Source organism: Trichechus manatus, unplaced genomic scaffold, assembly GCF_000243295.1.
Source record: "Trichechus manatus latirostris isolate Lorelei unplaced genomic scaffold, TriManLat1.0 scaffold00091, whole genome shotgun sequence".
In the NCBI taxonomy this organism is placed as follows: Eukaryota; Metazoa; Chordata; class Mammalia; order Sirenia; family Trichechidae; genus Trichechus; species Trichechus manatus.
In genome coordinates this window covers 2537277-2563147 of record NW_004444027.1, presented here as the reverse complement: position 1 = coordinate 2563147, position 25871 = coordinate 2537277, and the positions used below count along the sequence as shown (strand labels likewise).

The 25871-nt window shown below is 44.6% G+C and overlaps 1 protein-coding gene across 3 annotated transcripts in view; it reads right to left on the bottom strand.

Annotated features, from left to right (window-relative positions):
• The window catches only part of DPYSL2 (dihydropyrimidinase like 2), a 136736-nt gene that overhangs the window by 71423 nt on the left and 39442 nt on the right, over positions 1-25871 (bottom strand). The window contains exons 1-3 of one of the 3 annotated variants that reach the window (XM_023736719.1): positions 13647-14285; positions 10170-10258; positions 8140-8324 (exon numbers count right to left, since the gene is read on the bottom strand). In XM_023736719.1, the coding sequence (XP_023592487.1) occupies positions 8140-8324; positions 10170-10258; positions 13647-13685 (313 nt within the window). In that variant the 5' untranslated portion in view covers positions 13686-14285. Of the gene's footprint in view, positions 1-8139; positions 8325-10169; positions 10259-13646; positions 14286-25871 lie in introns of those variants that run through there. The other 2 variants (XM_004382171.3, XM_004382170.2) reach the window with 2 other exon arrangements.

Here is a 25871-nt window from a genome sequence, read left to right as displayed (position 1 = left end):
TTCTCTCGTTTGTATCTCAAAAGAGACTGACTCACGATACGACCTAATCCTGTAAATCACGTCCTGCTTCCTTAACGTGACTGCCTCGAATCTTGCCTCATTACCATCATAACCAAAAAAAAAAACCAAACCTACTACCATGGGGTAGATTCCAACTCATGGAGACCCCATAAGGTTTCCAAGGCTATAAATCTCTACAGAAGGAGACTGCCACATCTTTCTCCTGAGGAGCCGTTGGTGGTTTTAAACCACTGACCTTCCAGTTAACAGTTGATAGCTTTAACCACTACACCACCGAGGCTCCTTTATTAACATCACAGAGGATTTACAACACATAGGATGATCACATTAGATCACAAAATGGTGGACAACCACACAATACTGGGAATCATGGCCTAGCCAAGTTGGCATATATTTTTGGTGGACACAATTCAATCCATTACACCTACCCACGTCCCTCCCTCAACTGCTGCCAGAGCTCAACAGTAGTGACTGGGGGGCTGGGGCAGCAGAATGGAAGGGGCACTGCTGAGGAGACCACTCCTTCAATCGAAATGAACACAATGAACATGAGACATGCAAACCCTTCTCTTTTTTCCCTCCCCATCATGCTGCAACCTCTGCTGTCACTCAGACAAGCAGGAAACCAAGTCCTATTAGTACACTTACTCATTCAACCATGCGAGTTTATGGAGTACCTCCTATGAGTGAGACACTATAGCAGGTGAGTACAGCATACTAAAATGGAGGAGAGAGTGGCCTTAATCTAAACTGCGATGCGAGGCCACAGGGCCATGTGATAAAAACCTGAGTTTGCCAACGGGCAAAGGAAGAAGTAATTGATTACAATGAAGGAGGCTGACAGGGGCTTCAGGAAGCAGGAGCACTTAAGCTGAGCCTCAAAAGGTTAACTAAGACCCCCAGACACCCTTTTAGCTCAGTGGTGAAGTCACTCTCGAGGTTCACCATTCAGCCGGGGACTGGACAGCCCCATAAAACAAAACGGGACTAATGAGGCAGAGCAGTCCAGGGACAAGGACTAGAAGGCAGGAGGGGACACGAAAGCTAGTGATAGGGAACTCAAGGTTGAGAAGGGACAGTGTTAACATGTCGTGGAGTTGTTAACCACTGTCATAGGGCAATATGTGTACTGTTTAATGAGAAACTATTCTGTAAACATTCATCTAAAGTAAAAAAAAAAAAAAAAGAATTATTTATGGGAGATCAAATTGACAACAGCAACTCAAAAGGTTTGATGGGAAGTCTAGGGGGCAGTGAGTTGGAGACAATGTGATGGAATAATTTGGAAAGGAACAGTGAGAATGGCAGCACAACTGAAAGAATGTAATTGATGTCACTGAAGTGTACATGTGGAAATTTTTGAAATGGTGTATCTTTGGCTATGTATATTTTCACCAAAAAAAAAAGTCCTCCAAGGTTGAGAACGGAGAGTGTTGACATGTCATAGGGTTGTTAACCAATGTTATAAAACTATATGCGTACTGACTGTTTAACAAGAAACTATTTGTTCTGGAAACCTTCATCTAAAGTACAATAAAAAAATTAAAAAAAAAAAAAGGTTAACTAAGATTCTCTGAGGCAGAGAAAAATAAGGAAAAGTTCCTTGGCTGAAATAACTACATGAGAAAAAAGCAAGGCGTGGGAGGAGCATCTGGACAGAGGGTGTGGAGGGAGTCTAGGCTGAGGTGGCAGGGTCAGCCCACATCACAGAGGGTCGTGGGTGCCAGGATCTGACAGTGGGCCGCATTCTCCAGGCAATAGAGAGCCACTGAAGGCTGCAGAGGAGAGTGGCATAATCCAGGCTGTGCCAGAGAAAGATCCCTGGCTACAAAGATGAGTAGGGGTGCAGAGGCAGGATACTGGGGCAAAGAAAATGCTGAAAAGGCAGGGGCACAAATCCAATAAGACATGACAAAGGTCTGAACCAGTGGCAGTAAAGCCATAGGGACAAGAGATAATACAGACACAAAATGAATTTGATTTAACAAGACAAAGTGAAGACTCAGGATGACTGTGGGTATGCCTGGTGATGGGACTCCTCTCTGGGACTGGGTGTGGGAAAAGAAGCAGGTGTATGGAAGAAGATGTCCAGTCTGACTTGGGATCACTGAATAGAGGTACCTGAGGCACATCCTGACAGCAATGTCCAGAAAACAAGGGAAAAGTCTAGAGTTCAGGGGAGAGAGCCCCTCACAGACCACCTGAGTTTCCACAGTGCTCAGAGCCACTTCTCAAGCAGATGTGACCCTCTGCACTCACAAAGCAAGCTCTCTCACAAGAGCAAGCTCACTCATCACCTTCTTTGTGGCTTACTGCCACTCAAGTCCAGTCTTGATTTGGCTGTACGGTGCTACCCCTGGGAGGAAGATGTCCTGTTTAGGGTGTGGTGTGCCTGGGGATTCAGACCCTCTAGGGAAAGCCTTGAGCTCAGGTTAGGAGAAGGGAAATTCAAGATCTCTTCTCAGAGCAGAGGCTCCCAATCCCTGGAGATTCAGAGTCAGGTGGCACAAATGGTTAAAGCGCTCAGCTGCTAACTGAAAGGTTGGAGGTTTGAGTCTACCCAGAGGTGCCTCAGAAGAAAGGCCTAGCAATCTACTTTTGACAAATGAGCCAATGCAAATCCTACAGAGCACTCTTCTACTCTGACACACACGGGGTTGGAATGAGCTGTGGCACGGATCCCTGACACCCATACTTTCAAATAGCTCCCCAAGTGCTTTTGGCAATTACCAGATTTGGGACCATTTGGTGGACTGTTAAAATCCATATTCAGAGGTCCCACCAGCAGAGTTTCTACTTTAATAGCTTGGGTGGAGACCAGGAATATGAATATTTTAAGAGGTACCCAGTGATACCGATGCACATATTCTGCTGATCACACTTGGAGAACCCCTGCTCTCAGTGAATGTTGAGGTCAGACCTTCTTGCAGCTGGAGTTTTTTTTTCTCTGGCTTTGCTGGAAAATAGAGATCCAGAGTAATCAAGATGGGAGGTTATGGTACCCAATGCAGGATGGAATAATAACTGCCACGTTTGAGTGCTTACTATGTGCCGGATACCGTTCGGATGCTTTACCAATCTTCATAATAATTTTCCCCATTTTGCAGATGAGGGGGCTGAGGCTTTAAAGAGGCAACTAGCAAAAGTAAGTGGTGGAACCAGAGCTGCAGTGTGTGCTGCACACCTGCCATTTGCACTGACACACAGGATGAAGGTCAGCAAGTTAGCATCCTTCTCTCTGGCCTCAGTTCTTTCCTCAATAAAATGAAGGGGACCATGCCCACCTGCTTCCTGGAGACTCTAGGGTCTTAATAACTCTGATGATCACAAAAAACCAGTTGCCGCCAAGCTGACTCTGACTCATCGTGACCCCATGTGTGTCAGAACTGTGCTCCATGGCTGGTTTTTCAAAAGTAGATCACTGGTTTTTCAAAAGCAGATTTCTTCTGAGGTGCTCTGGGTTGACTTGAACCTCCAACCTTTCAGGTAGCAGTCAAGTGCACTGCCATCTGCACCACCCAGGGACTCCAGGAAACTCAGTATTTTCCACAAGCAGCTACCCTGGGTGACGGCGCTGCCTACCCCTTCATGACTCCGCAGCAGGTCTGGATGCTGCCTGCAGGGTAAGTCTGGAGTCTGCCCACCCATCACTGGATGGAAAGGGCAAAGGGTGTTCCCTTCTGCCCCATACCCAGTCTCCCTTACAAAGAATTCATTGTGCGGTTCTCAATAGGAGGCTCTATTTGATGGTAATAATAATATTTTCTGCTGCTGACGTGTCATCTCCATTTTTAAACTAGGAATATTCGGCTACGTTTCCCTCTGTGGGCAGTGCCACTGCAGACAGGAACGGAGCCTCCACTCTAAACTTCTGCAGTTTTCCTGGATGAAATTATGACCTTCCAGCCCCCTGGTCCTGAGGTAACCCCTATGACGTAGGGAACACACAGCAAGGGGGAAGGTGAAGACACATCTTCAGGTGCAGGATACGGCCAGGAGAAGAGCCAGAAAGATGTCAGGGAGGAGAGCGCAGGTGGTTTTCATACAAATTTACTTAAGCTGCTTGTTTCTGCAAGCAGCAGCGGCACATCAAGTTTTTACTTTCATCTGTTAAAAATGTCCTCAAACATTTATTTCTGGTACCAATACCCATCAAAGGAAGCAACAATCTCATTCAAGGAGCAGCTTTCAGGTACCAATTAAGTCACCTTAACTTAAGCTATTCCTCTTTGCAAGTTTCCCTCTTTATAAAGCCACAACTCACCAGAATTTATGACTGGAAAAGAGGAAAAAAAAATTTTATCCCATCATTCTTTATTATCACTATTTGTCTCCTAAGGACAGGAAGCCTAGTGAAAACTTTCTATATAAGTCAGTCACCGTAGGTGGTTATTTGCAGGAACAGTTAATATTTTTCTCAGATTACGAAAGCAATGGAGTTAAAACCAAAGACACAAGGAAACACTAGTCCAAAGGACTAATGAACCACAGCCTCCACCAGCCTGAGCCCAGAAGAACTAGATGGTGCCCGGCTACCACTACTGACTACTCTGACAGGGATCACAATAGACGGTCCCGGACAGAATGGGAGAAAAATATAGAACAAAACTCAAACTCACAAAAAAGACCAGACTTACTGGTCTGACAGAGACTGGAGGAACCCTTCAGACTATGGCCTCCAGACACCCTGCTAACTCAGAAATGAAGTCACTCCCGAAGTTCACCTTTCAGCAGAAGATTAGACAGGCCTATAAAACAAACAACACGTGAGGAACATGTTTCTTGGTTCAATCAAGTATGCAAGACCAAATGGGCAACACTTGCCCTAAAGCAAAAACAAGAAGGCAGGAAGGTACAGGAAAACTGAACAAATAGACACAGGGAACCCGGGGTGGAAAGGGAAAGGGGAGAGTGCTTAACACATACGGGGGATTGCAATCAATGTCACAAAATAATTTGTGTATAAACTTTTGAATGAGAAACTAATTTGCTCTCTAAACTTTTACCTAAAGCACAATAAAATTAAAAATTAAAAAAAAAAAAAAAAAAACACTTGAGAGCAAACGAATCCTGTTCCCAGGCATCTATAGGAATCAGCTTGCTACTGTGGGATTAGATTAACGCAGCATGAAAAAAGGAGAAAAAAAAAGCAATGGAGTTTTGGGAATAACCACTCTGACCACACCAACAATTACTTTTATTCTTTGAGCTTTGCTCATTAAATCCGCTACTTTTCACCCTAATTTATTACATCACAGATTCCACATTAAAATGTGATTGCCTTCTCTCTGACTAAGCAGAGCCAGCACTCTTGATTTTCCACTTCCCCTTCATTACAGATCTGCCCATGAAGCCATCTGCTGCCTATTCCAGGCCTCTGGGCCAGGTGACATTCTCAGCAGGGGTGGAGGCATCCCTCATCCCTACACAGAAGGAACCTGCTTAGAATGAAGGGAAAAAAGCTCACAGCCCCTGGGGGAGAAATGCTGAAGAGAAAGTCAGGGGGCACTGAGCTTCTTCTGTTAAGGATGATGGCGGAATCTGGGTGATGGTTAAACAACATAATGAATGTGACGAATGTCAATGAACTGTACAAGTGAACACTGTTGAAATGTCAAATGTTTGTTATATATATATTTACTACAGTAAAAAAACAGAAAAAAAAGAGAAAGTCGGGGGGCTGGCAAGAAGGGATCTGTCTGTGTAGCCACAGGGGTGGGGGGGAAGGAAGGCAGGGAAAAGACAAGAGGCAGCTAGCGGCCAAAGACTGGGCCAAGTGTGAGGAGTGAAAAGGCACATTTAGGAATGCATGAGAGGAGAAAACAGACTGATGGGGTCTTTCCAATAAGTCTCAGAGAAAACAGGGCCTTTATGTATCTGCTGAGAGAAGTGCATTTGATTAGAGGCAAACTGTCCCCAAGCTCAGTGAATCATCACATGTGCGAGCTGGAAAGGACATCGGGCGTCAACTCAGGCAAATCCTTCATTGTGCAGATGATGAGCCAGGGTTCGGAGAAGCGAGGCAACTTGCCCAACGCCACATAGAAGTTCATGTCAGAGGGACACCAGAACTCCAGACTCCTGGCTGGGTGCACTTCCCACTGCAAAGGGCTCCCCGCTCGGCAATTCCACAAATGGTAGAAGTCACTGACCACTCACTTAGGAAGTATTATTTATGGCTTATCAGTACTCTACAACCAACGCGGGGGCCTACAGAGCCCTGCACGGCAGCCCCAAACTGAGGGAGATTATAACCTGGACTTGGCCTTCCTGGTTGACATGGAAGGAGCTTATGCTTCTCCAAGCTCAGGTATTACTCCACAGCCAGCCCTGGAGGAGGAGCAGAAACACCACCGGTGCCACGTGAGGACTGACAAAATGATAGGCCTCTGCACTAGGGCAGAGTCCCAAGGTTTGTGTCAAAGGGCTCTCCCTTGGGAATGGCAACCACTAGGAAAGAAGGTAATATGTGGAGCAAGACAGAAGTAATGAGGCTTAAACTCAGGGGCTCTTCCTGAAGAGACTTGGCAGTGATGAGAATGCTGAAACAGGAGCACGCTGTCTTGATCCTTCAGACACGGCAGCCAGGACAGACAGAGTGCCAGAAGGTGAGCATGTGATTTCCAATGCAGGGAGCTCAGGCTAGGAGGGGATGGCAAAGTAATGTTCTCCTAGTCCAGGTAAGACAGAAAAGAAGACGCTTAGAGAGACAGACCCCCAAAGCCACAGACAGAAGACGATCATTCTGAAAATGCTGCCTCTTCCTAACCATTAAGGTAGGTTTCCTGAAGCATAAACTAGCTATGTTTTTTTGGCTTTTACCCTCTTCGGAATTCAACTGTTAGCTTCAAGACAGAGTGTATGTTGACTTCCACTCTTGGATAAAACGTTGGTTTGTTGTTTTTTAACTATGTGTCTGACAAGCATTGTGTACCTTGCCTACCTCCTCAAGAGCAAAATGAGATTTGTCAAAGGACAATTAGTAGGCACACTGCAAACTGAAAATTTGCAAGCCAATTCATAACATGTGTATAGTAACTCTAGCGAATACACTCCAGATGTGCCTAAAAGAAAAGTACAAAGCCCTCGGAGCAATACCTGAAGGCAGGGCTGGCTGTCAGCACCCTACCCTGAGAATAGAGGCTCTTGGTCAGCTCTGCAGCCTCCTAGGTGCCAAGCACCAAGCTGCAGGTGACAAGGGAGCTGAGTAGAAGGGTATGGCTCTCTCAGTGTGGAACCCAAACTTTAAAAGTACAATGTAACATGCATGTCTTGTAACCATCAGGCAATCTTCACGTCTAAACAAAAAAAAACAGCTGCCATCGAGTTGATTCCAACTCATGGCTGCCCCATGTGTGTTAGAGTGGGACTGTGTTCCATAGGATTTCCAATGGCTGATTTTTTAGAAGTAGATTGCCAGGTCTTTCTTCCAAGGCACGTTTGGGTAGATTCAAACCACCAACCTTTCAGTTAGTAGCCGAGTGCTTAGCCATTAGTGCCACCTAGGGATTCCATCTTCATATCTAGAGAACAATTAATATCTGGGGTCCTTCTCCAAGCAGAACTACCCAATTCCTTTTATGTCAAACCCAGGCTAGGAATTATCCCCCATTTGGCTTTCCCATCAGTGGAATAGAGGTTCCTGGTTCAAAATTTCACTTGCTGTACCCCATCTTCATTCTGAGAAGATGCATTCACAGGAGTGTTTTAAAAATCAAAATCAAATTCTTAGAAGCAAAGGCTCAAAATTGATAGCTCTGAGGATTACTCCCAATGCGATATTGTTAAAGTTATCACAATCAAATTATATGGGGGGGGGGGGTGAGAAAAACAAAAGTTCTCCACCACAGAAAGCAAGAAGTCATTCCTTTTATCCTACTGAAATGCTCGAGAAAGCCAAACCATATTCTCAAGATTCAACTGGAGAATTCACAGTACGATAGAAAGCAAAGGTAAGGAAACAAGACAAACAACTGCACACCCCCAGCCCCTTATCTGGCAGATTAAACCACTGGTCAGTTCAGCAACTTTCAGAAGGAAAGAACCAAACAACACAGGCTCATTTTAAAATTATAATGGTTCTCAAGCACTAAAATTATTATTTTTAAATTCTCTTACTGATCATGGTGGTTCCCCCAGCCAGGGACGCCTTGGTCCCTTGGAAGAAGTCATCAGCAGAGGTCATTCCCTGGTCAGGCATCTGGAAACGGGTATGGACATCAATTCCTCCCGGTATCACCATCCTCGAATGGGCTTCGATCGTCTTCACCCCTCCCGGCACAATCAGATTTTCTCCTATTTGCCTAAGTAAACAGCGTCGGTGATAATGGTTGTAAATGAAACGTCTTATCAAATTGGATCTGACAGATAATTTCACCAAGTCATAAACTATCCTTCCCTATGCTCCATGGACTTCCCGATTATTGTTATTATTCACAATATGAGCACTCGTCACTCCCAACTAAGAGGCAATGCAGTAGAATGGTTGCACAACTTGAAGTATGTAATCAATGTCACTGAACTGTACGTGTTGACATTGTTAAATTGGTTTATGTCCTGCTGTGTATATTCTCAACAACAAATATACATAATTTTTTTAAAAAAAAGTCAATGCAGCATAGACTAGAAGACAAAATTTAAATAAGGCATCAGAGACCCCATTTAAACAGGTTAGTTACCAGAAAACTCAGAGCAAAAGATAACAAGGTCCCAAGATATTTACGTCATTAAACTTTCTTTAGAATATACGTAATTGAGCTAATTATCCCACAGCAATTTTATCCAAGCCTGGTTTCACTTTACAAACATTCATCTTCACTGTATCCATTTCAATATAGAGAAGACAGGGGTGGAGGCATGGGGATGGACCAAAACAATGTAAAAGAATAGAGTGAAGACAATGATTGAAATGGTTTTAAACATTTGGAAGCATATGATTAACAACTCAGAAAACAAAGGCAGAAGAATAATCATTGTGTTGGGGAACATGACTCACTGGCAATTTTTAAAAATACTGTTACTACTATACCTTTTACCCATTTTTTTAAAAGGAAATTAATCACAGAGTAGTTGATGAAGTTCAAAAAGAAATTAGTGGCAACTAAAAATAGCACACAGGTCTGCTAACTTCTAGGCCAGTGTCTTTCTGCTACACCAGATCACGCTGTCTTAGAACATGGGGTGAAAGAGAACACGAAAGTTACGGCATTTGAAAGCCAGGAGCTGAGACTGTCACCAGCAAACATACATGAAGAAAACATTAAACATGGAAATATTAACACCTCTTTTAAGTTCATAAATCAGAATAAGTTTCCAGGCAACAGTCACATTCAATCCAGTTTTCCACTCCCCCGGACTTGGTGTGCTGCTAGCACTTGATGAATGCTGCTTATTTAAAAGATGTCATTTGCTGCAATGTTTGTCTTTAAACAGATGTGCTATTTCTCCAGAGCCATGTGAGCTGTCCCAGTAGGAATGGCATGACAATACTGGTATGTACTCTGCTTCCTTAACCCACCAGGGTCCAAAAATGCCCTAAATCAGTATCTGCTCTATTTTTCTCCTCTGTAACACAATACACAATAAACACAAGAGTAGTCTTTATTTGTGTGAGGTGCCACTTAAAGAAAGAAACCTAAAATTCTGTCAGGATTAGGCAGTAATTTGTCTCTGTTACATGGTAATTAACTCGGTGTCCTTCTTTGGCCTCTCCAACTTAGACTCTTGATTAAGAAAGCACATGTGCTATCCTGATAGAAGAGGCTGTGTCCCATTCCACATCTGTGTCCTTTGACTGGACAGCTCATCCCAAATAACTACATTCTAAGAAAACCTTTAATACAGTCCCCGTATCATAAACCAAGTACTTGAACTGGCCACAGGAAGACACTGTGTCACCTCAGTTAAAATTAGTACATTACATGATCATGCATTATGAAATGGGTACTCATTTAATTATGGCTTCTGAATTCCCTAACTCTGGAGTTTTCAAACTTACCAATTACCACCAATCAAAATAGTTTTAAAACAGATTATTAGGCTGGTCACTCTTTCAAGTCACCAAATCTTGATAACATGTGTGTGAATTGTAGGTAATATTTTGGAGTACTGAAAGGTATGCAAATACTTCTATATAACAAGTTACTTACTTGATCAACCCATCTTCCATGTATATGTCTGCATAGAATGACTGGTCATCGTTAACAATTTTACCTCCTTTGATCAGAAGTCGATCACTCTGAAACAAAGAAGGAGGAAGGTCACGATGAATAACGGACCTGTGAGAAAGGAAATCAAAAGTAACACTGGTACAAAGATAAATGAGCTAACGACCCACCTTCACTATTCAAGTCATGTTCACAAGAAGCCAGTTTTAGAAAGGTTCAGTGACAAAGGTAAATCTGTACTCGGCAACCTATGCTTCACCTGATGAGTCAGAACATACTGGCAATGCTTATCATAGGTAAATGAACCATCTCTTAACTAGACAGTCTTCCATTGAAGAGCAGTGATAAAGAACACAATAATTTTTTAATGGCTTTAGACTAAACTTCACTAAAAAAAAAGAAAAAACACCAACATAAAGGGAAAGCACTTCTTGGCAAGGTTTGTGTCAGGGAAATTCACCAAAAGTCTGTTGTCATGGGATCCGCTACACAAACACACTTAGTTCAACCATAGCAAAGTTTCAATACAATATGTCCTTTACATTTACATTTATCTTTGAGGTAAATCACAATGATTGTAACAAAGAGGGAAAAAAAAAACTTCAAAAAAAGACCATTTTAACTATTAAGCTGTTAAGAAAAAGGTAAAGTTTTATGATAAAGAAGCTGAAATAGCAAATTGCAAAATTTAACACCCACTATGAGTTGTTGATGTATTTCTATTTTAATTTTTGGTATTTGTGCACTGCAGGACTCGGCAGTGTTTCGTTCTGTTGTACACAGGGTCGCTGAGTCTGAACCGACTCAATGGCACCTAACAACAACAATCTGTGCAAAAAATGTATGACAGGCAGCATGTGAGGCCAGGAATATAACACAAATGCTACATCATGACTCATCACTATCCCAAACACTGTTGATGGAATGCAATGTTAAAATCCTGTGTTCAAGTGGATATGCACCTGCACTATTCCAGACTGGGTTTAAACCTTGCGAATTGAATCACATATTTATTTCTCTGTTAATATGCAACACATTTGAAATGATGGCATTCATTTTGGCAATACTTAACTCAAAATTCAGTTACAAAACAATGAAGCCAGCGCTATTTATAGCACTTACCAAGAAAAGAAAATTACAGCAAATCTCTAAAAAATGTAAGCTACTAGAGAACTAATAGTTATTTTTACACACAAGTGCACACACACCTGGGTTTAGAAATCATTTACTGTTTCTCTAACACATTGGAAAACAATAAGATCATTTTAATTTTGTACACTGTGGGGCCCTTTATCCTGCTATAGACTTTAGACAGTCAAAAGGGAATAAACATTCAACAATTCCTGTACTTGTATAAGGTAAAGGCCTTTACAAAATTCTGCCATGTACATCATGTCATCAGAGCCTCAAAACAAATCTGTGGACAAAGCCAGATCCTTATCTGTATGGTGATAAGAAAACTGAAGCTCAGAGAGGTTAAGCCACTTGCCCAAGGTAACCTGATTTTCTGTCTACACTCTTGCCCTCTTCTCTCCAAGTCACTACTTTTGACAGGATAAATCTCACCTTGGAGGCAAGGGGGAGTCCTGCCCTTCACCACCTGCTCCCTTAGTCACTGCAGTACCTGTCCCAGCTATCACAATTCCCAAGCCAATATCAGGCCGAGAAAAAAAAAAATGAAGCATCACAGTTCGGTTCACTCTAGTGCCTTCCAGAGGCTTCTTACCTAAGAGGCTGGTCTTGGTGATGGAGGGAGGGAAAAAATGCTATAGGTCCTATGCTAACGCGAGCAGATTTTCTTACGGTGGGGGGGCGCACTTTTAAAAATGAGTCTTGTTGATGGTTTGCTTTTAATTTTTTTCCTCCCCCACACTGTCAAAACGAAACTGCCTTATTCATTCACAAAGACAGCAGAATTATTCGATGCTTGCAGCAAATCTGCTCCCCACCCCCACGCCTCAGACTCTCCAGACTCCTTCCTCCAGTGCAGGAAACAACAATTAATGTTAGGTCCCCCAAGCCCAGCCCTTTTGAATCTTGGGTGTTTTGCCTTCAAGCAAAAGCTAGCTAGTACGTACCGAATTCTCGCTGTAGAACCACCTAGTTTACCTAGAAAATGCTCCCGAGCACACGCCCCCTCCCCTGTGCATTCGTTCCCACATTCTCCTGCAGATGGGTGTGCCCTTGTGCATCGAGAGGAAGCCCGGGGAGCCCCTGACTAAAAAGAAAACCGGAAAGCGAAAGCGTGCCCCCAAATCCAGCCCTTAAACACATCTTGACTGTTTTGATTCTTACAGTTCTCTGCCTCAGCCCGGGGTTCTACCCAGTAATCAGCCGGCCAATTGCAACTCCACATCATTATATAACAATAAATTTCCCTCGCTTTCATCCTTCCCTGCGATTTCACTCGGGGATGCACTGAACTAAAACTTACGAGATTTTTCCAGGAAAAGATGGGGGGGGGGCGCCAAGAACCTGCGTTCATCTCTGAAGCATCGCAAATTCACCTCATAGATGTTTTTTCTCATGATTTAAAAAATAACAATCACAGGCCCCCGGCCGTTACCATCATTGTCTGGCCGGGCCGGGGCCAGGCCATCTGCTCGGCGCGTCCGCGCAGCGCCATTACCTCCCCGACCCAGCTCGGGCGCTGTCCCCTGCGCCCACCTCCCAGCCGCTTTGTATGCGCCAACACCGACGCCTCCTTGGCGGCAGAAGAGGCAGCAAGAGACCAGAAAGAGAGACCAGAGCCCTGCCAGGGTCTCAGTCTCAAACCAGAGGGCGAGAACACCGAGAGCCACCAAAAAACGGTCTCTGGTCAACAAAAAGCCAACGCGGGGCCCTCACACTCCTGCTTGGCTCAACACTGCGTCCCTGTTTTTCCTGCCTGTCTTTACATCATTCCGGTACACTCTGCCCTTCCAGCATCCTTCTGCTGTCAATACGCCTCCGGGCTGAAACCAGCTCCTTTTTCTAGGGAGCCCGAGGAAGGCTCGAGAACGCCCTTTATCGTGGGGAAGGAGACACGGGGATATCCACTTCCCCATCTTCCCATCGCTGCTCCAGGAATCTAGCCTCGCAGCACGCAGCCCGGAGAACAATATCCGAGCTCCAACCATGCATATTCAATCTGGCATCCATTTGCTTACTCCCCGCAGGCCTGCACTGCAGCATCTCGCTGACAATAAAGGACACACGGTTCTGGCGCGCTACCTAGAGCGACTTAATGACTTACGCTCCTATTTTAATTCCTTGCAAATTGTGCCTTATCATTCTTTATTATTCTGTCCCCACCACCACCGCCGCCGCCACTGCCTCTTTAGCAATAGGGAGAAAAAAAAAAAAGTTGCGTCCCCCTCCCTCCATTCCCCCACCTCCATCCTTTTTAAAAATTCCTTAGATGTTCTGTACCACAAAAGGTTGCTGGCAGACCGCAGATTTCCCAAATACCAAACTCACCGTGATGCGTGGAATATTTTTCTTCCCCTGATAAGACATCTCTCTCCTGGGAAAAAATAAATTTTAAGAAGGCAGCTTTAAAGCAAAAACTCCCGGGAAAGGGACTTAGTATTTTTGCGGGATTGAAAAAAGATGCAATCGCTTAGCTGGTCTTGCTGGTAGCAGATTTAGGGAACGTAGACAACAAATGCAATCCTTTGCCTGTCTCTCTTTCTTCCTCTCTTCCAACACAGCCCCAGTCAGGGCGGAAAAAAAGAGAGAGAACAGGAGGGAAGGGGGTGGAAATAAACTACAGCAATAAAAGCCTCGGTTCAAGTCGGCCTCCGCGGCGCATGCGCCGACAGCCACTCCCTTTCCTCTTAGCAAAAGCCATCCGCTTCGAGAGAGACGAGCACTGATTGGCCAAAATCGTGGGATATGTAAATAAGGCAAGCGGGGAGGGGAGCAGTGAGAAAGCGCGAAATGCTGCAGTGAGAGGCCGAGGGCGGCGGTCAGTGCGTGCGCCGGAGCTGGGAGCGCGCGTTTCGCGCCCTTTTTTGGGGTCTGGGCAGAGGGAAATAATAGCTGGCGCCAGCCCCAAATGCAGCTTCAACAACGCAAGGACAACGGAGGGGTGATCATTACGAACAGGGAGAGCAAAAAACCCAAGGCGGCTGGGGCTGTGGTGCAGCTTTTGCAGCACACACACGCTCGCGTGCGCACAGATGGATGCCCCCCCGCGCTCCAATCCGCGGAGGCTGCCGCTGCATCCCTGCGTGGGGTGACTGCGCAGAGCCAATGGCTTCGCTGGCGGCGAGCTCGCGACTGCACCGCTGGCCGGCGCTACGCGGCCCGGGAGGGGCGGCAAAGGCCTCCTCCCACCCGTCCTTCCCTTTCGCGAAGGCTTTCTTGGCCTCCGCCCCGGAATCGACTGGGGAATTCAAATTGCTGCGAAAAGAGGGAAGGCCAGCCGGGCGGATAGGGAGCTTAGATGCGCAGAGCCGACCACGCCCGTCCTTCGCCGAGACCGAGAAAAGGTCGAGCTGGACCGGTGCCTGCATGATGATGCTGCACCGGGGAGAAGTCTGACGCCGGGGCTGTCTGCGCCTGGGAGCCGGCATCGGCTCCCTGCAGTCCGGGAGGTGGGCGTGGGGAAGAGAAGAGGCTGGAAGAAAAGAAATCTAGCCTGAGGGCAAGGGCTGCTCTGGGCTCCGGGCATCTGTTGCCTGGCAGCTGGAAATGAAAGTCCGAAATCCTTTTTCGGAGCGGGGAAAAGGAGGAACTCTGAGGAAAGCTGTAGTCAGATGCTGGGTATGGGAAACCCTGCCCTGAATCGTTCTTTTGTGCCTTCAGGCCACCAAGAACTGTGAGGGTACGGGCACACACACACACAAAGTGGCAGCAGCCTGTTGAGGCAAAAATGGCCCATTCTAGGGCCCTGTTCTCAGCCCCAGCAAGCCAGTGTTTTAACAGTAACGTCCACCTTGACCCGCTATGCTGGTGCCTGCAAATCTGTTGAGGAAAAGCTGTTAGAATTACAGCGCCCAAGGAACCCAAAGGATTTACTGTACTATAGACAGTACCCCACACTACATGAGGCAGAAATCAAGGAGAAGCATGTAGGATTGAAAGTAAGAAGAGCAGGGGAAACTGAGTCATGGAGAAAAATCTCCGGGAATCAGAGTTTAAAACAACATGAGAGTCCTGACTCCGCAGAGATTCTAGTCACACTTAAAATGGCATTCAAGGCTTCTCTTCTTGTCTCCAGTAATTGAACAGGCCCGGGAGCCCCTGGCTTTGTCGGTGCAAGTCAGGCTCTAATGCTCTAACTTTCAGAATCCCTGTGGAAAGAAAAAGCTGATCCAGGTGATCCCGGAGAATCTTTGGTCTACCATGGGTCAACCCTCTGGAGGCTTGTCCAGGCAAATACGTACATGATGGAAACATCTAGATTGGCCTATGGCTTTGGTCTTCTTTGCTTGAGATCAAATAGCTAGAATCCCTACATAATCTAGGCCATCAAGTAGTGATGAAAAAAGAAAAAAAAAAAAAAAAAGAATCTTTTTAATTGGATCACACCAACTCAGCAAAGATAAGCCAGATATATTCAGAGTAATCCTCTGGGCCTATATTCCAGTGTCTTTCTGCACCTGACCACCCTGGCCACTTTGGATGGTTGTCTGTCTTTACAGACCAAGAGAAGGCATGAATTCACCCTTTAACTCCGACTTTGTAAAATCTGTAGTCCCAGAAAGGGGCTGTGGGTGAGTGGGCATGCAATTAAGACTTCACTGCTGGTTAATTCATTTAAATTCAGTTTAGCTATGCATCTTGAAAATAAAATGAAAGTACTTCCCCCTCCACTTATCTGATGTGCTACAAAGAAAGTGAGTTGATGTCAGCAAGTCCAGCTGTCAGCCAGTAATGGTTAAAGTCACAGGTCTAACAAAGCATAAAACGTTCCTACCCATGAATGCCAACAGTAGTTTCCAGCTAGGAGTGTTGGGGGTAGGGGAGGGGATCAATGAGCCGAGTATTCTATTAAAGCATAAGAAAAATACCACTTGTCAAGCAAATAAATAACGAGATTCAATTTAAAGCAAAAATTCCCTGTAATTATATTGTTTATGTATATTCTTGTTATATTTTCCTACTCCTGAATTGTTTGCTCTTAATGCAATTTAAATATATCTTGTTTTTTATCAAATTTGCCCATTGAGTATTTTGTAATACAAGCTCCAAAGAGGGTTGGCAGTGTGTCAGTCTTATTTCCTTACAGCTTTATTTGCTATGAGCTTATTAGTCTATGATAATCGACATTTCCACTCATAAACATCCAAAGATGTGAGGTTTAAATTGATCTGTCTTTTCTGACTAGAGCCTAAGAGAGCAATTGGCACATTGAAGATATCCATCAAATAGGTTTTTAATTGATTAAGGAAAAGAGCTGTCTGCAATGCAGTCTGTATTTCTTACCCACCCCCCATACTTACCACTGAATGCAATATGGAAAACTAACAAGGGGAGGGGAGGATTTCCACCCACTCTGCACAGATAAACTTGTTAGTGCAAGCTATTTTTTTACATTTTGTTTAGAAAAACACTAAATGAAAATTTCCTGTAAAGTTACAAATAATTATTATTGCATCAAACATTTGAACCTATTCTCAGGTGTGATTTTTCTGAATTTTAAGAAATTAAATGCATGCCAAACATGAAAAAGATTGAAAGATTGCCTATTTCACACCCGTGACCCCATCCCAAACATCCCTGCCTTCCCATACACCTCCCCTACCACCAGTGAACAGCAAGATGTAGTAACTAATTGACATGGTCGTTTAATGAAAGGGTTAGATCCCGGCATTCTGGATGGCTTGAGGACAAGGAGAACGTGCCCAAGCTGATTCATGGGCGAGCAGTGAATTTTACCCAGGGACCGTATCACAGTCTGACCACAGCCTCCTCTGCAGCTTCATCTTCCATCCCTAGAGCCCCCTACCTAAATGGTGCACACAGGCACACACCCACACCCACACACCATCAGAGCCCACCTTTCCCTGCCCCTCAGGGCATCTTCTCAAATCTGCGCCTTTTCCTAGGCTATTCTCTTTACCTAGGATGATTCTTTCCCTATCCCCTTGACACACCCTTTAAAGTTGAACTTAGATGTCACCTCTGCTGTGACGTTCCCCATCCGGCTCCCTACTGTATTCCCTATAAATGGACATTATATCCCCACGTAATGCATGGTAATTATTTGTCCGTTTCTTCTATCAGAAGCTAAGAAGCTCCTAGAAGCTAAGAGCCTTGTCATCTCACTGCAGTGACCCAGCACACTGCCAGATCCACAGCAGGTGCATAAAGAAATGCTGTCATTGCTGTTACAGGAAGAAAAGGCTCACTTCGTCTCCCCACGTCACCACCATAGTGAGTTTTGATGCTAACAAAATCCCCAACTCAGCCCTCTCTCTCAGCACTTGGCCTTGCTTGGTCTTCCTCCTTGGCAGCCCAGCCCAGTCCCGGGGCAAGTCTGTGGCTGTCCCAGCCTCCTCTTCTCCAAGTCCCGAAACTGCAAGAGAACCTGGTTATAACACAGCATATCATCCTTCACATGGGTGTAGCTGCCTAAAGTTTAATCTGTGCCTCTCCTAAACAAAACTGCCACCGCATCCCCCCAAGCCTGATAAAAGACAGGGAGAGAGCATCAGTCCTAAAATGAACCCCCAGAATTATACAGAGCATCTCTAGTGATCTTTTTCTCAGAAACAATTTCTTAAATTGTTCTTTTCTCCACCTTCCCATTACGCTGTGTGCATACCTATATTGTGTATCAGTTATCCTATCTATCATACTATGCACCTATACTACACTATACCACATTCTTCCACCTATACTACACTTACCTATACCATAACTAGGTAAGCCTATGTCCGCATCATCTTTCCTCCCTTTAAAATTTGAGCTCACAAAGAGTAGGTGCTCTTCAAAAGTCTAACCCCTCTTATTTATGTAGGGCCTGAGAGAGAGTAGGGCCTCAAAAAGAATTGAATGCATGGGTGGATAAACCACTAATGACAGCTAACCAGGATCTTCAAAAATGGTATAATCATACCACTTGCTGGGAAGTGAGGGCCAGGGAGGTGATGTCTGTCACTCAGACATTTGGGTGTGACCTGGCTGCTTTCAGTTCCTCAGTCCCCTACCCAGTCAGTGCTGTGTCCCGGGCTACTTCCACCATTGCTCTTGGTTTCATCTTCCCCATTTGTGAAGACAGAGTAACCATTTCTGCTTCTGTAGCCCACTGGGCCTCTTGGAAATGTCGGGAAATTAATGTTACAGAGGAGAGAAACTCCACAACATAAATTGCTGACAGGAAAAACAGAGCCTAGATGCGGCAAAGAAGAAAAATACACGATCTTCACAATGCGGCAGTTCAATGCCAAGGGATGTGGCCTCAAATGCAGCCTGCAGGGAAGGTTCAAATTAATGCAGTGGTAAAGCGAAGGTACCAGAATTTTTCTTTGCCAAAATCTAAGGGCATTGATTGGACACTTGAGCTGGAAGTGATGCCATCTTCACTGCAGATAGAATCAGGCAATTAAGGTAATTTTCTTTGGGTGTGTAACCCCCAAAGGGGCAGAGACTACAGGGGGAGACAGTCAGGAATTGTCCCCTCCCTTTCCCCATTGTTGCATCCTGAGGTGGCAGGGTATAGACTGATGAGGGTCTCTGAGACAGATGCTACTTTTGCTAAAGTTGGACAGACTATTGGCCAACTCACTGGGGGCTGTGAAAGCATCCCCATGAAGTCCTGACTGCATAAAAATATGAGGCATATCTGTGGAAATCCTGTCGAACATACCGCACAGAGGAAAATGTGCACTTCACAGAATCTAGTACAATCTGGCTGTTTCATCTTATCTCCAGTCAGCATACAAGTCTTCTAAATAATCACTGCATTACCTAGCTTGCACATCACCCGCTGTGCGACTACAGGTTTTCCTTGGGGTCTTTTTGCCAGAACTGGAGAAGCAGACTGCACCTTGCTCCGGCCGTTATGCCTCAGGCCTGCCCCCTGGTGGCGAATGAGGAGCATGCATTTGGGTGCTCCGCCTTCCCCCGTCTGCGCTTGTCTCTGGAGTCCTGCACCCAGGGATAGGGAAGGGTCTTCCAGATCACCTGTTCCAGTGTTCCTAAATTCGCCTCTGCATCGGAATCATCTGGGGCTCCAGCTCAGACCTCCTAATCAGAATCCTCAAAGGTAAGACCCAGGAATCTGTTTATTTTTTTAAATTTGTCTACCTCTGCAAACTTAGCCAGAGATGTAGTCCATCATCTCCCTCCATTTTATAGAAGAGGAAGCTAGGAGAACATGGACCTGTTTCCTTGGGACTCAGGTATCCACTCCCTACCCATTGCTTTTCCCATTCCCCAAACTGCATCAGGAGCTCTGGTGACAAAGTGATTAAGAGCTCAGGCTGCTAACCAAAAGGTCAACAGTTTGAATCCACCAGTCATCCTTGAAAACCCTATGGGGCAATTCTACTCTGCCCTATAAGGTCACTATGCATCAAAAGTGACTTGACAACAACGGGTTTGTTTTTTTTGGTTTTGTGAACTGCATCAACAGCCCTCTTTTTTACCCAGTGGGAATAACAGTTTATGAAAGAATGTTAAATATTATTTTCACTATCATTCTACTTGTCTGCCTTCTAGTAACAGTAAAAAATTAAAAAATAAACAATTGCCATCAAGTCAGTTCTGACTTATGGCAACTCTGTGTGCATCTGAGTAGAACTGTGCTCCATAGGGTTTTCGATGGCTGATTTTTTGGAAGTAGATCACCAGGCCTTTCTTCCTAGGTGCCTCTGGGTGGACTAGAACCTCCAGCCTTTCAGTTAGCAGCCAAGTGTGCTAATCTTTTTCACCACCCAGGGCCTCCTAGTAATAGTACAATCTATTAAATCTATTAAAACAGCGCTATATAGTCAGTAAGGGGGAAATTAACATTTATTGAGCACCTATTATATTCTAGGTGTAGCACTGGGTGCTTTAAATATATTTTATTTAATCTTCCCAAAGATCCTATTAGGTAAGTCTTCTTATGCTTATTTTATAGACAAGCAAAGTAAAGCTCAAAGAAGCCTCTTTGTTCCATGGCCAAGTTTATACAAGTGTGAGAGCAGAATTCTAATCCAGGTCTGTCTAACCCCAAAGCCCATGGGGTGAGTTCTTTAAATGACAAAGTACTTCTTTAGTAACAGCTAGGACCAGCCTTGTGAAAGAACTGGGATTAGGTGATCTGCTGTCCCTTATTTATTTATTTTACCCCTTTCACTGTCCCTGGCTCCCACTTGAGGAGACCAGAACATTTATAATAGTCTACCTGGATCTGCATTCCTTGTTCTAAAATAAATCCTCCATCTTTTTCTTTCCTCACCACCCAACAGAACTCGGATTCACTCAATGGCCTATCTATCCTCTCGTAGGAAACAGGTCACAGCCATTAAAACCCTATGGAACAGTTCTACTCCACACATATGGGGTCGCAATGAGTCAGAATTGACTCAGCGGCAACTGGACTGGTAAACTAGATTCTATATCCATCAGGCAATACTTAATTCGTGTAGGCACCACAATCAAACCAGAAGAGGAATCTGAGTGCCTGCACACAGAGTTCAAGGTTCCATTTTGTTCCATAGGGAATTTAAAAATAAAGTTCAAGTATAAAATGGCCACTTTAATGTGGCTGCACTGAGAGAGGAAGAAAATAAGCCTGTGGGCTTGAGACATGAGGTGGAGGGTGGTGCCATTCATCTCCTCCTCTCCATCTGAGGCCTCTGCTGTGTTTGGGGCACTGTCACCTTTCACATGCATGATTAACTGGGACCCTGATTCTATGTTTATTCCATCCTGAAGTACTTTTTCTAAAAGGTAAATCTGACTATGTGACTCTGCTGCTTATAATGCTTTAATGATCAAGTCCAAAATCCTTAGCATGGTTCCCAGGGTCCTGCCTGCTTCTCCTGCCTTACACCTCTCAGTATCCCTATTTCACATCCCATGCCCCCTTCCCTGAATGTGTAGCCTCTGTGCCTTGGCTAATGTGCCTATCTCTCCCAACCCCTTTCTTGCTGCTCATACCATCACCAACTCTACGCTGCCATTCCTGAGCCCCCAGGTAGAGCTGACCCACTCCTTCTGTCATGCCCCACTGAGCCCTGTACAGACTTCTAACAGAGCAACTGAAACAGTGCCCTGCACCTATTTCTTTATACATGGTCTCCTCCTAGACAATAAGTTTCTTGAGGGCAGAGACCATACTTTGTTTCTTCCTCACCCATCATAGGACCTTGCATACAATAGGCTCACAACATATTCTAAAAGGATAGATGGATGGACAGATGGATGGATGGACGAATGGATGGATGAATAAATGAATAAGCTTCTTGGAAAAAAAGTCCCAGTTATAAAATACAGTCACATTGAGACTTGAATCTAACATGATCTTACAAGGCACAGAATTCACAACCAGGGTCTGTCTTAGGCCCATCCTTTTAATTAAAGTTCCCAGGAGAACATTCATATAACAAGCTCCAAATCATAATGGTAGAGAAAAGCATCAGAGAAGAGTGTGTCAACTTCTCGTGTATAATGTCTACTAAGGATAGCTGCCAAATGTTATAAGGCTCTACAGTATTAATAAAATACACAGCATGTAGCATCAGGATACATGGTTATTTCTGGCTTAAGCCTCTCTCTCAGTCTATGGCTTGCTTGCATTGCTATTTTAGCCTCCTCTAGGTTAATATTCAAAAGCAGGTCCTCCTGGGGCAACCCTGGAAGTTTGCCCCACTCGGTTGTGAAGATTGCTTTGGTTCTCAGGATGACTGCAATGAGCAGGCCATTTGACCACAGCCCATTCCCTCCTCTGTGTCACTCTGGTCCTTCCTAGGATGGTAGGTAAGTGACTTGCCCTCTCCCTGCCTTCAGGGGAAAGGTACCGGACCTTTAACAACTCCAGTAGCAATGCATGCCTGAATGACTGGCTATCTCTTCCCCGGCTGTGGCAGGGGCCACCTAACAGCTTTCTCCAAGTTTATTTAACATGTAAACCTCAGGCACCACTCCTGGGGCAATTGAGTCTGCCCACGCCACTCTGAGTCCAGCCAGCTAACATATCACTGAGAGATGGCAACGTTTGGGACATTACAGGCTGTCACTCTCCTCAAAGCATGAAGAATACAGTGACCCCAAATGACTTCATGCTCTGACTCCTAGAGCCACCAACGCAGAGGGTCTAGGGGAAGAAGGCCTACAACTGGACAGAATTTTTTGCTGGCCCTTACACCATCAGAAAAGCACTCTCTTGGCCTCAGTTTCCTCTCTGTTGTTACTACAATCTTGCCTCAAACTTCCCTAAAGTAATGAGAGGGCAAAAGAGATCTTTAGTCAAATGTGGGTGGCTTCCTTTGTATACCCTGGTTTCTCACCTTTTGCTCCTTTTTCCTTCCCTCAAGCTTGTGATGAATTTGCCTCAAGACTATTAGTGTCTTTACCTGCTCACAGCCTTGTGAATCCCCCACCAAACAGCTTACGTCCAATTTCAAACCAGTCAGAATAGGATGTGGGTATCTCAAGTCCCCTTAGTCAGAGGTTTAGTATTATTTTCCTCTGAGAAGCGATTCAGTATCTTACAGCTATCAACTGGGCTCTTCTTCACTCTTCCAAGTCACCCTTCCCCTCCTTCTCCCTGCAGGAACCCTTTGGGCCCAGGGGACTCCTGTGACTGAGAGTCTGAGCCTAGGCTCCTAATAAGTGCCACCAATCAGAGCCTACCCACTCCCACTATCCTCAAAGGCCAAGGTCCTGCCTAGGTCTTGACAGTTTCCTCTTGGGGGGTGAATGCCTGCCCTGCACCTCAGCCTAGTGGATTCCAGGACTGATATCTGATATGCATGGGTAGACCTCCCACATAATGGCTGACAGCCTGTCTACCAACCTGTGCTTCTCTGAATGCCCTACTCTTTGGTCCCATCCCAGGGCTCTCCTTAATGACAGACCACTGGACTTTGAACCTTAGAGCCCCCCATCCTCACCACTTCTACCCACTTTGCCTGAAATGTGATGAGAGATAGCAGAACTGTTTGTTTGAGGGGCTGTGCCACCTTCATGGGCCCTTCCAACTGGGTGTGCATCTTATCTTGTACACTCACAGTTGTTGTTGTTGTTGTTAGGTGCCATCGAGCCGATTCTGACTCACAGCGACCCCATATGACAGAGTAGAACTGCCTGATAGGGTTTTCTAGGCTGTAATATTTACAGAAGCAGATCACCAGGTCTTTCTTCCATGGAGCCACTGCATGCGTTTGAACCAACAACCTTTCAGTTAGCAGCCAAGCACTTAACCATTGTGCCATCAGGGCTCCTTTGAGTACAATGGATAAAACCAGGATAGAGTGAAGGGTGGGATTTTCCATTGATCTAACACTATCAAATCCCCATAACTCACCAGTTACAACCCAGAGAAGAGTCTTACTCTTGTACCATCAGTTTGTCATACTGTGGTAGCTTGAGTGTTGCTCTGATGCTGGAAGCCGTGCCACCAGTATTTCAAATACTGGTAGGGTCACCCATGGTGCACACGTTAAAATGAGGCTTCCAGATTAAGACAGGCTAGGAAAAAGGACCTGGTGATCATCTTCTGAAAGAAGCTGGCCAGTGATAATCTTATGGATAGCAGCCAAACATTTTCAGATACAGTTTTGGAAGATGTGCCCCTCAGGCTGGAAGGTACTCAAAATAGACTGGGGAAGAGCTGCCTCCTCCGGGTAGAGTTGCCCTTAATAATGTGAATGGAGCAAAGCTTTCAGGACTTTCATTTGCTGATGTGGCATGACTCAAAATGAGAAGAAACAGCTGCAAACATTTATTAAATGTTGGAACGTGGAATGTACAAAATATTAATCAAGGAAAATTGGAAGGTGTCAAAAATGAAATGGAACATTTGAAGATCCATATCCTAGGCATTAGTGAGCTGAAAAAAAACTGGTATTGGTCATTTTGAATCAGATATTCATATGGTCTACTATGTTGGGAATGACAAATTCAGGAGAGAAGGTGTCATATTCATTGTCAAATAGAATATTTCAAGAACTATCCTGAAGTACAAAGCTGTAAGTTATAGGATAATATCCATACACCTACAAGGAAGACCAGTTAATAAGACTATTATTCAAATTTATGCATCAACTACTAAGGCTAAACATGAGGACACTGAAGATTTTTTACCAACTTCTGCAGTATGAAAATGATCAAATATGCAATAAAGCTGCATCAATAATTACCAATGATTGGAATGTGAAAGTTGGAAACAAAGAAAAAGGATCAGTAGTTGGAAAATACAGCCTTACTGATAGAAACAACACAGGGATCACATGATAGAATTTTGCAAGACCAAAGACTTCTTCATTGCAAATATCTTTTTTCAGCAACATAAACAGCAGCTATACATGGGGACCTTTCCGGATAAAATACACAGGAATCAAATTGACTACATCTGTGGGCCAACTGTGGAACAGACCATCAATTGATCCTATGCAAGTTCAAGTCGAAGCTGAAGAAAATTAAAACAGTTCTTGAGTATATCCCACCTGAATTTAGAGACCATCTCAAGAATAGATTTCACACATTGAACACTAATGACTGAAGCCCAGATGAGTTGTGGGATGACATCAAGGATGATGTATGATGATACATGAAAAAAGCAGAAGGTCATTAAAAAGACAAGAAAGAAAGAAAAGACCAAAATGGATGTCAGGAGAGACTGTGAAACTTGCTCTTGAACGTAGAGTAGTTAAAGAAAAAGGAAGAAATGATGAAGTAAAAGAGCTGAACAGAAGATTTCAAAGGGTGGCTCCAGAAGACAAAGTAAATTATTATGATGAAATGCACAAAGACCTGGAGTTAGAAAACCAAAAGGGAAGAACACAGCATTTCTCAAGCTGCAATACCGAAGGATTCTGTGGGCAAAATACTGAATGCCACAGGAAGCATCAAAGAAGGTGGAAGGTGTCTTAGGCTGGGTTCTCTAGAGAGGCAAAACCAGTGAAGCATATATATGTGTATATATATATAGAGAGAGATTATCTCAAGGAAATGGCTCATGCGGTTGTAGAGGCTGGCAAGTTTCAAGTCCACAGGTCAGGTGTCAGGCTGGAGACTTCTCCACTCACATACGTGCAGGAGCTGATGAAACCAAGATCGGCAGGTCAGACGGAGGCCACTGGCTCAGGTAGCTGCAGGGGCTGACAAATCCCAAGATGGCAGGAAATACAGCAAGCTTCTGGCTCAAGTCCCAAGAGCTGGAGGTCAGATGATGAAGAGCCGGATACAGGATCCAGAGCAAAAAAGTGAACTTTTCCACAACATCCATATGTATATATACTGGATGCAGGCCACTCCCCTGAGGAAACTCCCATTACAACTGATTGGCCAATCACATCATGGAGGATGATTACATCATTACATAACTGCCAAACCACTGAGAATCATGGCATCAAGTTGACACACAACCTTAACCATCACAGGTCACATCTTGTCAGCTTGGCACCTGTACATATCTCCTTAAACCATACACAATCTCTAAATAAAGGCAATTACAAAGTCATACTTGCACCTAGCATGATACAACTAACATGTGTACAACGGAAAATACACTACACCCATTTACATCTTATATTTTAT